Raw genomic sequence first — 14165 nt, 5'->3', positions numbered from 1 at the left:
ATACGTTTGGCAAAGATTCTCCGTAACTTCCACTAACAACCCAGGCTAAACTTTGCTCCTCTTAGAAGAGAAACTGTATCACTTTAGCATACTTTCATGGCACCAATGGCTTTTTTTTCCTATTAGCCAGGTCATTGATGGCATCTTAGAGTATTACAGAAAAAGCCCCAAAAACCCAAATAGGTGAGTTTTTCAGCAAATAGTTGAGGATAGGTTGCCCAAGAATAATGTGAATAGGTGAAATTGTGAATTGCGAACAGGTGAGGGATCGCTGTACAGTAAAACCGCTCACCTTTAGAGGGGGAGACTATTGGACAGGAACATTTTGTTGGCAAGCTTTTCTGATCATTTTCACGAGTCATTAGCCAGTACACTTTCAGCTACTGTGTGTGTTATTAACACAAATCTCGGCTTAGTAAAATAATTTCTTAATGTCAGTGATCACCAACCTTTCTGAAACTGAGCGCTAAATATAACCCAAGTGAACTTAAAATGCTGTTTTTCAATAGTGATTTCATTTATTAAGTGGAGGGGGGGACTAAGTTACCTGGCCCTGTGTGAAAAAGTAATCGCTCCCTAAACCTAATAACTGGTTGGGCCATCCTCAGCAGCAACAACTGAAATCAAGCGTTGTCTATAACTGGCACACGTTTACATCTCTGTGGAGATATTTTGGGCCACTCTTCCTTGCAGAATTGTTGGGTTAGACTCACTTGTTATAGTTGTCTGATATTTACATTTCTTTGATGATCTTTAACATAGTGGGGAAACTATGCAAAAATATAAGAATTTAAGAAGGGAGCCAATACTTTTTCACGGCACTGTATCAATGTGCAACACTGTATTTCTATAAAGCGCTGCAAATGATTTTATTTTATTTTTTTCAAATGATCAGTACTTTTTGTGACATTTTGATTTGGTGGTGTGCAGTGAGATGTGTGCCTTGGCTCAAAAAAGGTTGAGAAACACAGCTTTAGATGCTCACATAAGTGCTGGTTCACATATGTGGGCCCGGTGTCCTACTATTTACAAAAGGACTCTTGTGCACCTTACTGTATATTAAACCCACATTGATGAAAACATGGCCTCCTTGGCGGACGTTGCTGAATGTCCTTCCTATCTGGCATCCTGCGCATGTGCTCCATTTGGTTCAGGAAGCAAACTGATTTGATTTCCTCCCCTCGCCGCTCTCTCTGGCTACTTTTTCAATCATGACGATTAAGATCTGAGCTTCTTCCCCCTGCTGCTGCTTCATCATTTCACCTCCTCCCTCTTCCTTCCCCTTTTTCCTTTTTTTTCTGGCCTCTTTCATGATTCTCCCATTTGTCCTTTCGCGCTAATTGTCCCGCGTCTGTCATTCTAGCTCTTCTCTTCTTCGCTTGCGATGCCCGCGTCCTGTGTGTTGCTCTTTACTCCCTTCAGCGCTTCTCTGTAACACATCTAATTTCCTGACACAAGCCCCTTAATTTCCACACACTCACCTACACACAAAAACACCGACACATGCACACACCTGCATTCTCATCTTCTAAACGCCATCACAATGGATTTGAAAAGACGCAGCCAAAATGTGCATTAACTGGTGACCTTCAACTTTAATTTGAGGGTATTTACAACTAAATTAGGCGAACCGTGTGGGAATTACAACAGTTTGTATCTATGCCTCCCACTTTTTCAAGGAGACCAAACGCATTGGGACGAATGGCTGTTCAGCTGTGCCATTACCAATATAACACTCAGAACGTTGAGAGGAAAATAGCTGTAATGTTGAGGAAAAACTTTGTTTTGAAAATACTGGAATTTTGTGAGAAAAAAACGAATGTAATATTACAAAAAAGAAAAAAATTAATGTTATGAGAATGCTGGGGCATCTGATTCGGATGCCTCCCGGACGCCTCCCTGGTGAGGTGTTCCGGGCACGTCCCACCGGGAGGAGACCCCGGGGACGACCCAGGACACGCTGGAGAGACTACATTCTTCGGCTGGCCTGGGAACTCCTCGGGTTCCCCCCGGAAGAGGTGGATGAAGTGGCTGGGGAGAGGGAAGTCTGGGCGTCCCTGCTAAACCCAAAATGGATGGATGGATGGATGGATGGTTATGAGAATAGCTTAGGGGGAAAAAAAGTAATGTTTTGAGAAAAAACATCATATTGTAAGGGGAAAAAGTCACAGCTCACAATGCAATAAAAAAAAACTGTAACGTTGCGAAAAAGTTGTTTTTACAAAAATAAAGTTGTGGTATATTAATAAAGTCAGAACAGTAAACCTTGGGGGACAAAGCCCGACCCAGGCCCGGCAAATAGTGAAAAATATTGAGTCATTGACACCCCCAAAAATGTTTGTAATTGCCTGTATTAATACTTTGAAATATAAATATACCACAATCTATAATCCCAAAAAATTTTTATAATTTCAAAATCATCCTCTAACATTACCCTTTAAAATAATGGGTTTAAAGATTATATGATTTTTAGAAAAGCACTGGAAGTGTGCGTGTGTATTGCCTTTGGAACATGTGAAAATATAGATTGTCAAGCAATAACGAGACCGCTGTCATTTTTTAGCTTGGGATTTTAATTAGCCACGCAGCAGAGCAAACGCACACAAATGTGGCAGACTCGCCATAAGAACCCAGGCTAAACTTAGCTTCTCCCCAACATACAAAGATCTTAGATCAGTTGAGACGTATCACTTCATACTTTCTTGACACAATTACTACTTTCCTATTAGCCAGGGCTTTGGTTGAGTCTGTGAATTTGCGGTATCATAGGGCGTTACAGGAAGAGCACAAAAATAGGTGTTAATCCAGTCTTAGAAAGGGCTATAACACAATGAAACTTCATCCGTGTGCAGGATATTCAGTGTCAAATTCAGAGAACAACAACTACCAGGATAGTGTGTAGACAAACAACTCAGCTTATCACCTCACGTGAACCCAGTGGATGAGGCTGAGCGGTAAGGGGAATGCACGCGTGGCATAGACCATCTTTGGCATGATTGATGAGCGGCACTTTGTCACAGTTTGTCGCCAGCTGAGGAGGCCCTTAAGAAGCCCTTCTGATTGGCTACCTCTTCCCACCTCCGCCTCCTCCTCCCCATGCCTCATTAATTCATCCAGTCTGCTGCACTCCTCAATCAGCATATGATTGAGTGCACCAGCAGCCAGACCCTTGCCAAAAATCAACTCCGCCGGGACCACCTGAGCCCTTCACTATCGCTACACGTGCACAAAAACATGCGTGTGTAGGTGTGTGTGTTTGCTTGTGAGTTTGTGTTGTTATCTCTTCTTGCAAATTAATGAGCTCACCGCTCTGCTCTCTGTTGTCCTTTTTAAACCAGTGTCAAGTAAAGGACAGAAGCGTGGTTAGCACATCTGCCTCCGAAGTTCTGGGTTCGAATCTCGTGTGTGGAGCTTGCATGTTCTCCCCCAGGCTTGCATGTGTGGGCTTCTGACCACATTCCAAAAACATGCATGTTAGGTTCATTGAAGACTCTCTTGTCATCCCTTGCCCAAAGTCAGTTGGGATAGGCTCCAGCTCACTTGCACACCTAATGAGGAGCCCTTGATTGTCTATACCAGTGATTGTCTAAGCGTGACACGAATACCACACTTTTGTCATTTAATACGCAGGCTCTCTCTAATGGTACGCAAAAGAATCACTGAATTAAATGTTCAAATTGTGCATGTTAGAGTGGCTTTAAAAAAAAATGTTTTTTTTTTTTTTCATCAAGAACACTATGCACAGTTCAGTTGTAGTTAACATTTGAGTGGAATACATTCAGTCTTAGAGAAGTTTGTTTTCAAACATTTATGCAGGTACAATTTTTATTTAACTTTTACAAAATACATTTTCATTGAATCTTCAATTCATTCTGTAAGTTAATTTTTTTTATTTTCCTATCTTAAATCGCAGTGTTATTAAATGTACTTTTAGGATATAAGCCTCTGCCTCATATTTGATGAACACTCATTACTACGGGCCTACCACGCTTCTGTATTTCTGTCTGATTATGGTTGTACTTGAAGTATTTTTTTTTTAGATTGTACCTGGTGTAAAAAGTTTGAGAATCACTGATAGGTGTGAATAAGAGTGTGATGGATTGGTCTGTATGTGCCCTGAGATTCCTTGGCGACCAGTCCAGGGTCTTTTCTTTAGGACAACATGGCGGACCCACTATTTGAGGAAATGTGTGTGTCATACGTTAGAGTGTGTGTGTGTGTGTGTGTGTGCAGACATCAAGTATGAATATGGATAGCAAATGATGTACAGTGGAACCTTTGGCTAAAACCCGCTAAAATTACGCCTCTGGTGTTTCACAAATTCAGAAAACCTAGAGCTTAGTTCAGTGAGAAGGGATGAATTTTGCATTCGTGTTTTGCTTTTTCTTTGGCATTTTGTGGTTTATTTAATGCCAACACCATAAACGGGGTCACCTCTCAAAGGGGTGTTGAGCACGTTAGCTCCTAGAAGAAGAAGAAGAAGAAGAAGAAGAATCAGCTTCATTGTCATGAACATGCATGCATGCACGTGAAATTTGTTCTCAGCATTTTACCCATCACAGCGAACACATACACATCTTAGTGGAACACACTGGAGCAGGGGGCAGCTGAGATGTTGGTGGATGGTCCAGTCGGGGTCTTGAACCTAGGTCCCCCACGGCAGGCGATGATCTTAACCGTTGGGCCACTAGCGAGAGCTGCTCGCTGGTTAGCCCGCCGCTCGCTAGTACAAGGGAGTGTTATGACATGACGTCTAACTTCTTATGCTTCTATGTCCGCTGGACATAGATCGACATATCACAAGTGTAATTCTGCAACTCGGTTATGAAATTCTGTCTCCATCCGTTTTCTGCAGTGCTTGGACTTCATTCGTGTCACAGGCAAGTTAATGCGAGGTACACCCTGGACTGGTCACCAGCCAATCACAGGGCTCATATAGACAACCATTCACACTCACATTCACACCTATGGACAATTTAGACATTGCATGACATTTAATGGTAAATATGTAGCATAATTGTAAGGATGGATATACAGGTACATCTGAATAAATTAGAATATGGTAGTAAAGTCCATTTATTTCAGTCCTCATTATATGGATTCATTAAACACTTAAATACTTTTCAGAGTGCATATTCCTGCCCAATATCTTCATTCAAAATCTTTTTCATTGTTTTTTTTTTAATTGTTTTTAAGTAATATTCTACTTTCTAGAGATGATTAATTTTGTTTATGTTTGCTGTAAGCAATAATCATAATTATACATTTATACCTGTATTAAAAACTATATATATATATATTAAATATATCACTCTTTGTGTGTAGTGCATTTCTATGAGTTTCACTTTTTGAAGTGTATTTCTACAGATTAGTTCAGACTTGTTTTTAGCTCCAGAAATAGATCCAAGGATCCAACATCACGGTGGTCTCCATTGCCATTGATTGTGACGCGGCGAAGGCCGGCGAAGCTGTTAGCTCTTAAAGTACGTCAACAATAGTGACAGGTGGCCTGTCGCTCAACCCTCAAGGGAAGCGTTCCACTTCAAGCCATCGTAAGGGGCCTTTTTACTTTTAAGTGTACAAGCGTCTTCAGAGAAGAAGATGGCGAAAGAAGCGCAATAAACAGCAAAAAAAAATACAAAATAATATGATGAGAGCAAGGGGATAAAAATAGATATGAAAAGCATCCCTGAAAGCTGTGGATGATCACACTCTACCGCGGTGCATCAGTGTGATAAAGTTTTCAATGAGTTGGAGATGGTCAGTGGGGGAGGGGGTTCAAAGACACCCAGGAGCCCTCAAAGGTGAGCACTGGCTGGCTGGATGGAGGCAGATAAGGTTGCCATTTAGAGGGGAAAGTGCTTAAGAATAGAGAGATATACTGTAGAGAAGGAATGATGCCATAAGAACACGAGGGAAATGGTGATAGCAAAAAATGGAAGGTAAAGTCAACATCCAGTATTTGTTTTATTAAATAAGATACTTTAGTTAGCTTTAGAATCAGCCAAACAGACAGACAGATGTGTAATTCGGCGGCTGTGTGAGGAAGTGTTACCAACCTGTGTGAAAATCCAATCAAATCTGTATGGATGCTGACTTTTCTATTCCAATTAGCCGCTCGCCTTGTCTCAATGCGCTACCGCCGCTCTGGTATGACTCACTCTGTTGAGGTCGTGCCACAGCCACTCAACCAGGTTGAGGTCAAGACTCTGACAGGGCAACTCCAGAAGGCGTATTTTGTTTCTGGTAAAGCTATTCCATCGTTGATTTACTTCTTTCCTTTGGCATCACCCATCTCCTGTTAACCTTCAAATTGGCTGTCAGATAATCTTGGGTTTTTTCTGTAAAATGTCTTGATAAACTTCAATTTTGGGTCGATGATTGCAATGTGTCCAGTCTCTGAGGGAGCTAAGCAGCCCAAACAATGATGTCGAATCCAGGTGAGGCAATTGAGAACTGATTCTCATTTGCAATGTCAACCTGGCTGCAGACAGACTTTGAGGTAGTGCGTTTTATTATATAGAGATACAAATATAATTATTGTATTGACATACATAAATAGCTTGCAGATGACTACAGATGTGATTTATCAGCTGGAAAATGCAATAGGGACATGAGCCTGAATCCTTTCACAGTTCCACTACAAATTTAACAACAATAAATCACATCTATAGTCATCTACAGGGTTCTACATTTATTTATATATTGATTTATTCAAAAAGAGTTTTTCTAATATCTTGGCATTCAGGCGATTTACATTTTACTCCATGTTCACGCAAGTTCTTCCGGTTTAGAGAATATCCACTCGCATGCTTTTTACGGATGTCATGTAATATTTAACTTGTTACTATATCACATTCTACAGTTTGTATATGTATTTGCTTCTCTTTTGCTTTGTTTTACTCTGATGTCTGCAGCAAGGTTGACTTACAAATACCTTACCTGGATAAGGTTCAATAAATAAATGCAAAAATACATGGCTTCATGGACAGCTCTTAGCCAGTTTTTAAATACAGCAATGTGAAGTATTTGGTATCTGTAAATGTGTTTGCATGAGAAAACAAAAAAGAATTATTGGGTTTTTATTGGGCAGGGCAGCTTTAACGAAGACTTCCGGGCTCATCAAATTGATTGGACTCTAGGTTGACTGACTGCTGATTTCAAATAATTTTGGGAGAAATCATTGGCCCAGAGGTTCAGATACTTTTTCCACCCTGCACTGTGAACATTTACCTTTTGTGTGTGTGGTATTAGTTTAAGTATACGATCTATTGTTGTGACTCAGATGAAGATCAGATCGCATTTTATGACCAATTTATGCTGAAATCCGGGTCATTTGAAAGGATTCACTTTCTTTTTCTTGCAACAGTTTATAGTCAGCTAAATTGCTCACTAGCTAGTTAATACGTGCTCCACGACATACAGCTGCAAAATCTAGTAATAATAATTGAGGTCAGTTTTGATTGATATTATCAGACTGGTGTTTGTTTGAATAAATGTTTTTACTACTGTATGTTATTTCTATTTGATTTTGCCAGCACTGACAAAAGAAAGGTTTCAGTGTTTTCTCCTTTTTCATTACTTAGTGGTTGATGATTTTGCGTTAGAGTTAATGATGGGAAAAAAACGATTAGTGAGCTGCATCTGGTCTCAGCGCATCATCTGGCCCTCAAGCATCTCTTTGGGATTTTGGGATTGGGAATAGGAGTCAGGAGACATCCTGTTCATCCCAGTTCATCTTTGAAGGCTTGAGACATTTGCTTCTATTTTCACCAGAGCATCAAAGAGTTGTTGTTTTTTTCCCTCACATTGATTGATCGGCATTGCACTGAGCTCTCACGAGAGCGGTTTGAAGCCCTCGGCTGCTGCTTTGTCCTCTTCGTCTTGGTCCATCCTCAACCTTTTGTAATCCACCTGCACACTGACACAGCTGGAGGCATGGGGCGCTACACGCAAACACACACTCGCACGCACACAATGACATACACACACACAAACCGCCTAAATTCTAAAGCAGTCTTGTAATGTAACAGAGTACGGGGGCTGCTGTTGGTGCATTGCCACCAGAAAATTTACTGTCCCAAAACTATTTGCCCATATCACAAACCACCCCAGGTTGGGGAGGTCATGAAAATTAGACGGAGGTAATCATGAAGTCTTTATATGGGTACACCGGTCCGGTCCTTGGCAAGCGGATTTAACATTTAAAAGCTAAGTTTGACTATCTGGAATTAGCATAGGCATCAACGATGTCTTTCTGACTGCACTTGGGCAGTGATTCTTTCGCGTACCACTAGAGGGAGCCCGCTTACCACACTTGGAAAAGCACTCCTCTATAAGAAATTAAAAGGTCAGTTTTCCATCTTATGTCCCCTTTAAAGCAGAAACAACTGCCTGGTGTCCAAATACATTTGTACAGACTGGACTTCATGAACACGATCAAGCTGGATGCGACATGAACAAAGTACACTAAATACATAATCAGCACAATTATGATGCATTTTGATGCAGAAAGCTGGTATTAACATTTATCTCTTTGGTCTTGTCATCAGACACGTGACCGGCCTAAATGCCTGTATTTTCCTCATTAATGTCTGTCTTCATCTCCTTTTTCACTCACTCCTTTAATGCTCCTCATCCTAATGAAGTGGCTTTTTTCCCTTTGTAACGGCTAGTCACTATTTGCCGAAGCACTTCACCCGTGACAAAAATAGACCCCTTTTAGAAGTCTCCTTCAAAAACTCAAGACGGCAGTCAGAAGTTTCTTCAAGCTGCTCCTTTTCTTTTACCAGGCATTCTGATGATCAGATTTTACATTTGAATGTTCACTTTTTTTGTCCAATTCAGACACAAAACAAAACCTAGGACTCTTCAATGAAAATAAACTTCCATTTCAAAACCGTTCTTTGACGCCAGAACGAGCGCGTTCTTAATTTCGTTCATCAGGCTGAATTGAACTAAGTTTAGTTCATGTTCGCACAAAATATGAAGTAGTTCATGAACTTTTGTTCATTGAACTCGTTCGGGTACAACACTGCCATGCATCCATCTATCTATCACTACCTTCTCTAGCTGTCTGCTCTCTCTAGCTATCTACTTTATCTATTTAGACATTTATCTATCTGTATCTTACAGGCATATTTTCAGACATCATAATCAAAATCATCTTTATTTGCCAAATATGTCCAAAAAACACACAAGTAATTTGTCTCCGGTAGTTGGAGCCGCTCTAGTACAACAGACAGTCAATTGACAGAGAACACTTTTGAAACATAAAGACATTGAGAAAAACAGTCAGAGAGCAATAAAAGGTTGCTAGTTATCTGGTATTGCCGGTGCAATTTTTTATTTTTATTTATTTATTTTTTGGGACAATTGTGCAAAATGATGAGAAAAAGATCCTCTAGCACTTAGAGCAGTTCGAATGACTAATCTCGCAATAGTCCGGTGCAATGACCATTGTGCAAAGGGCGCCGAGACTTCAAGGAGTGTATGCGGTTTCAAGTGACGAGTAGCGCGATCATCTGGGACAATGTTGATTGTGCAAATGTTGCAGATACTCCTCAATCGGTGTGCAAATGGAGCAGATGCTACTCTGGCATGAGTGGCCAGTATTGGTCAACAACAGATATGCAAATAGTGCAGCGTGGCGAGACTACTACAGTGAGTGCACGAGGAGTATATAATTGGCCCAACAGAAATGTGACAACAAACTCAGACAAAACAAATTGGCAACATGTTGCAACGGAATTGTAGGTTAGCTGTTTAAGAAGTTGATTGCAAGCGGGAAGAAGCTGTTGGAATGTCTGCTAGTTCGAGTTTGCATTGATCGGTAGCGACTACCTGAGGGAAGGAGCCGGAAGAGCCGGTGACCGGGATGTGGAGGGTCCGTGAGGATTTTGCACACTCTTGTCTTAGTTCTGGCAGCGTGCAAGTCCTCAAGGGTGGGTAGGGGGGTACCGACAATCCTGTCAGCAGTTTTGATTGTCCGTTGCAGTCGGAGTTTGTCCTTTTTTGTAGCAGCACCAAACCAGACTGTGATGGAAGAACACAGGACCGATTCGATGACCGCTGTGTAGAACTGTCTCAGCAGCTCCGGTGGCAGGCCGTGCTTTCTCAGAAGCCGCAGGAAGTACATCCTCTGCTGGGCCTTTTTGAGGACGGAGTTGGTGTTGATCGGCCACTTCAGGTCCTGAGAGACTGTAATTCCCAGGAACTTGAAGGTCTCGACGGTTGACACAAGGCAGCTGGACAGCGTGAGGGGCGGCTGTGGCGAAGGATGCCTCCTGAAGTCCACGATCATCTTTACAGTCTTGAGCGTGTTCAGCTCCAGGTTGTGTCGGCCGCACCACAGCTCCAGCCGCTCCGCTTGCTGTCGATATGCAGACTCGTCGCCGTCCTTGATGAGGCCGTGACAGTGCGACATAGGCAGATAAAAGTTTTACTTTGTTGTTCAAGCTACCACTTGATGTGTGGGCAGGCACTCCAGGGACTCAACTCTTTTTCCAATTAAAAAGTCAAATGGAGTTTTGACTATGACGTTATATAACATGTTTTCATGGGTTGATTAGCCAGGCCATGAAAGGGTTTTCAAAGGACAGCGACAATAGGCTCAGGGAGGCTACTGCTGCTAAAGGTTTTCTAGATGATTTCCTACAAAATCCCCCTGCTGAATAATGTATAATCATGAAATTATGAAATTGGAAGAACATTATCATGACTTCAGGTGCGGGCTTTCAAAAAGCGTTATTGTTGCTGACACGCAAATGGCTGCAATTTTCTTATGTTATGATTTTTTTGACGTTTAAAATGGGCACTAACATTGCTTTCAGGAACGGACCTCTTACAACTCAAACTGTGGAAACTGTCGCCATTTTTGTGTCAAAGCCGACAACAAATTAGATTTTGTTGGGGTATGTATTTATGGCAAGGGAATAGGACATTTGTTCAACAGCCACATATTTTCGAATATACAGGTTTGTATTTAAAAAGAAAAATGCTATTACTGCCAAATAAAGTACCGTGATGCAGAGCGGTACACTGCCAAAGCATCGATTAATATTTATATTAATATTTTCAGTATTTATTAAGTACACAATGTTTTACTGAAATGAAGAGCTGAATGGTCCGCAACTATTATGGTTATCAATTTCATCTCATCAGACTCTAATAGGGGTCCTGACAACAACAAAACACTCATTGTCAAAAGCCTTTCTAATCTATCGTTATTTTTAACTTCATATTTTTCTTTTCACCCCGCCATCTTACGTAGCTAAGTCATGCAGTACGGGTGGGCTCTACATCTTATAATGCCAACAGATTGCCGTAATTGCTTTATGACAGGCCCGTCTGGCATATTCCTGTTGTGTATTAGGTTTGAGAGGTGGTAGACAGAGAGAAGAGAGAGCGCAATGGCAAAGGCCAACAACATCAACAACACAGTATGTAGCTTGAGAGGTGACAGACAGAGACGAGAGAGACAACAAACCAGCAATAACAAAAGACAACACCAAGATGCAGCAATAGTCCCACTTAAACACTTGTATTAATAATTTGGGAAAACCAATAATGGACAATTACAAATTTGACAGAGCAACATTGAGGAGGAATTAAAAGAAATTCAAAAGAAAAAAACAAACGACTAAAATGTTGCACGTGGATATTGTACATGGTAAGTAATAAATATAGTCTGATAATGCTACAGTAATATTTGTACCATTAGTCCAAATTTAAAAGTACAAATATGGATATTTCACGGCTCTAGTCTGTTTTTCACGTTTCTCGTCACAGCCAACCTTGAGTCAGTGAGTGTGTATACAGCAGTGACAGTAAGCAGTATGTGTGTCTCTGACTGCCTCTGCATCCAATACATCCTTTGATATCAGTCGTCTCTCTAGCAATGATGCCGTCACGCCGCTTTAGCCAAACACTCACGCAAAGCTGCCCTAATCTCAGCCGGGAACGTGCCAACTTCCCAGAATTCACAGCGTCACATCTCTGTTGTTATGTTGTCTTCTCTGGCATATTTTGGCGCACTCTTTTACCTCCTCCCACCCTCGGTCTCTCTTCCTGTGACCTCTTGCCAAAGTTATGGGGATTGTGGGGTGGGGGGCTCGTTCTGTTGGATTTTTGGAGATGACAGCTGCACTTCTAATGATTTTTGCCTGAAGGCCTCAGATCAGCCAAAGAAATACTTTTCTTCTTCTTTTTTTTTTGAAACAAAACCACAACTCTTAACACCTGCTTCTGCCAAGTGTTTGCTTGCATGCGTGCGTGTGTATGCATCATTTTGGCACAGCGTGAAGGCAGTGAGATTTATTTTTTGTATCTACTTTTATGCTGAAAAATGCTGGGAATGCCCCTTTGCATTGGTACAATTTTGAGTTCAACCAAAACTTGTGCCTCAAGAGTAAAAAAAATAAAAACAAATAAATCTTGATGTGTAAATAAATGTGAATGTAAATTTTAAAAACTTATTTTTTAAAAGGTGGTGCCTTACAAGTTGAATGACCATAGAACAATGTTCATGCTCATAACCCAAAACACATATTTATCTCAAATCATCTTTCCCCATTGAAATGAATGGAATTGCCGTTAATTCGGTCCAGCCCTACATTCTGGTGTGCACACCTTGGCCACCAGGGGGGCAGTATAATACAGACATAGAGACAGACGAAGAATAGTTTCACAACTACGGTAATATGAGGCATTTTTCGCAAATGATGAAAAAAAGTCTGTAATTATTGTTTTATTGTCTGTCTACGTGTTGCTTCACCGTTTGTCTTCAAATATCCATTACTTAAAGGGTTTCAAAACTGACATTGATTCAATTTGTTAGGATGTGTATGCCATTTTGTTTTGTGCGTTAGCATCTAGATAGCAGAGATTCCTAAGGCAAAATTGCAAGGTTGTATATGTCTAGTTTTCTTTTTTTAATGTTTAGCATGTCAATGAATTGTCAATCGTGCAATGAGTTGTCAATTACAATGGTACCATTACGATTTGTATTGTCCAATTTGGAGTGTGTTTTGCCTTTTTCTTTGGATATTTCTTTACGATGCCGCCGCAGAATGTAGCCAGCATTACGGGGCCGATGGTGTTCCACTCAGGAGGTTCCAATTGTACTTCGTCCTCACATTGAGTACTCTCAATTATCATGACGCGCTTCAGTGCATTCCTGATGACGTGTAATCAATTGACTTTAATTAGAAGTTGTTTTTTCCGGACGCTCTCGCTAATCTTTCGCACACTTTATCTCAAGGTTTGCTTGTTTTTCCTCTGGTAGACAGGTCATTTAAAAAGTCACTACCGGGATTGTGCTGGTGCGTTAGTATGCGTGTTGTTACTTCACCTTAACTTGACCTCCTTCTCTCTCACTGTTTGTCCTCCAGACATCGATGACTGCCAGTCGAACCCCTGCCGCAATGGAGGAACTTGCATCGATGAGATAAACTCCTTTGTGTGTCTGTGTCTGCCCAGCTACAGCGGCGCCACGTGCGAGAAAGGTAACAACGGCAACAGAGAAAATTGTTGCTTTTTTAAAAATGTGTTTATTTGGAGTTAACTGCTGTCGCCTCTAAATATACATTTTTCACAGTGCGGATGAGAAACCTAGTCGGCCATAGTAAAACGGGTTATACGCAACTAAACCTGACAGTGCGTAATATGGTGTAACACAACTGGGAGGCGGTCCGTAGTGATGGGAAGCATTGTATTGCCCGGTATCTCACACTCTCCACCTACAACTTTTCTAAATCATCTAAGTCGTGTGTTTAATTGACCTAAAATGCCTGCCGTGGCGTACCTGTTTAGAACGGCTAATGTTGAATGTGTGTGCTCTCGCTCACTCACGCACACGAGAGCACCGTGCAGTGTGTATGTGAATAGCCTGCTCTTTTGCATGTTTTCCAATAATAGATGGATTAGTAAACTATTTGTTGACAGAAAACTAATATTGTCAAACATTTACTGAGCAGCATTATAGCTTACATGTGCACCCCTCCCCCTGCCCCCGTGCTGACGCCGACTCCGGAGTTAGCACATTTTCTCTACTCCCCACATAATCACTTTGCAAATGTCCTTTTAACTACATTTGGACCTGTCTCAAAACTGGAAAAAAATAAATAAATAAATCCACCAGCGGCTCCCTATTGGAACTGTTAAAT

General features: G+C 41.2%; 1 protein-coding gene across 3 annotated transcripts in view; it reads left to right on the top strand.

The window, feature by feature from the left end:
• Positions 1 to 14165, top strand: part of ncanb (neurocan b) — a 149287-nt gene that overhangs the window by 115907 nt on the left and 19215 nt on the right. For all 3 annotated transcript variants that reach the window (XM_061684629.1, XM_061684628.1, XM_061684630.1), the window contains exon 11: positions 13392 to 13505. In XM_061684629.1, the coding sequence (XP_061540613.1) occupies positions 13392 to 13505 (114 nt within the window). The remainder of the gene's footprint in view (positions 1 to 13391; positions 13506 to 14165) is intronic.

Source organism: Phycodurus eques, chromosome 8, assembly GCF_024500275.1.
Source record: "Phycodurus eques isolate BA_2022a chromosome 8, UOR_Pequ_1.1, whole genome shotgun sequence".
In the NCBI taxonomy this organism is placed as follows: Eukaryota; Metazoa; Chordata; class Actinopteri; order Syngnathiformes; family Syngnathidae; genus Phycodurus; species Phycodurus eques.
This window is presented reverse-complemented; position numbering and strand designations above follow the sequence as displayed.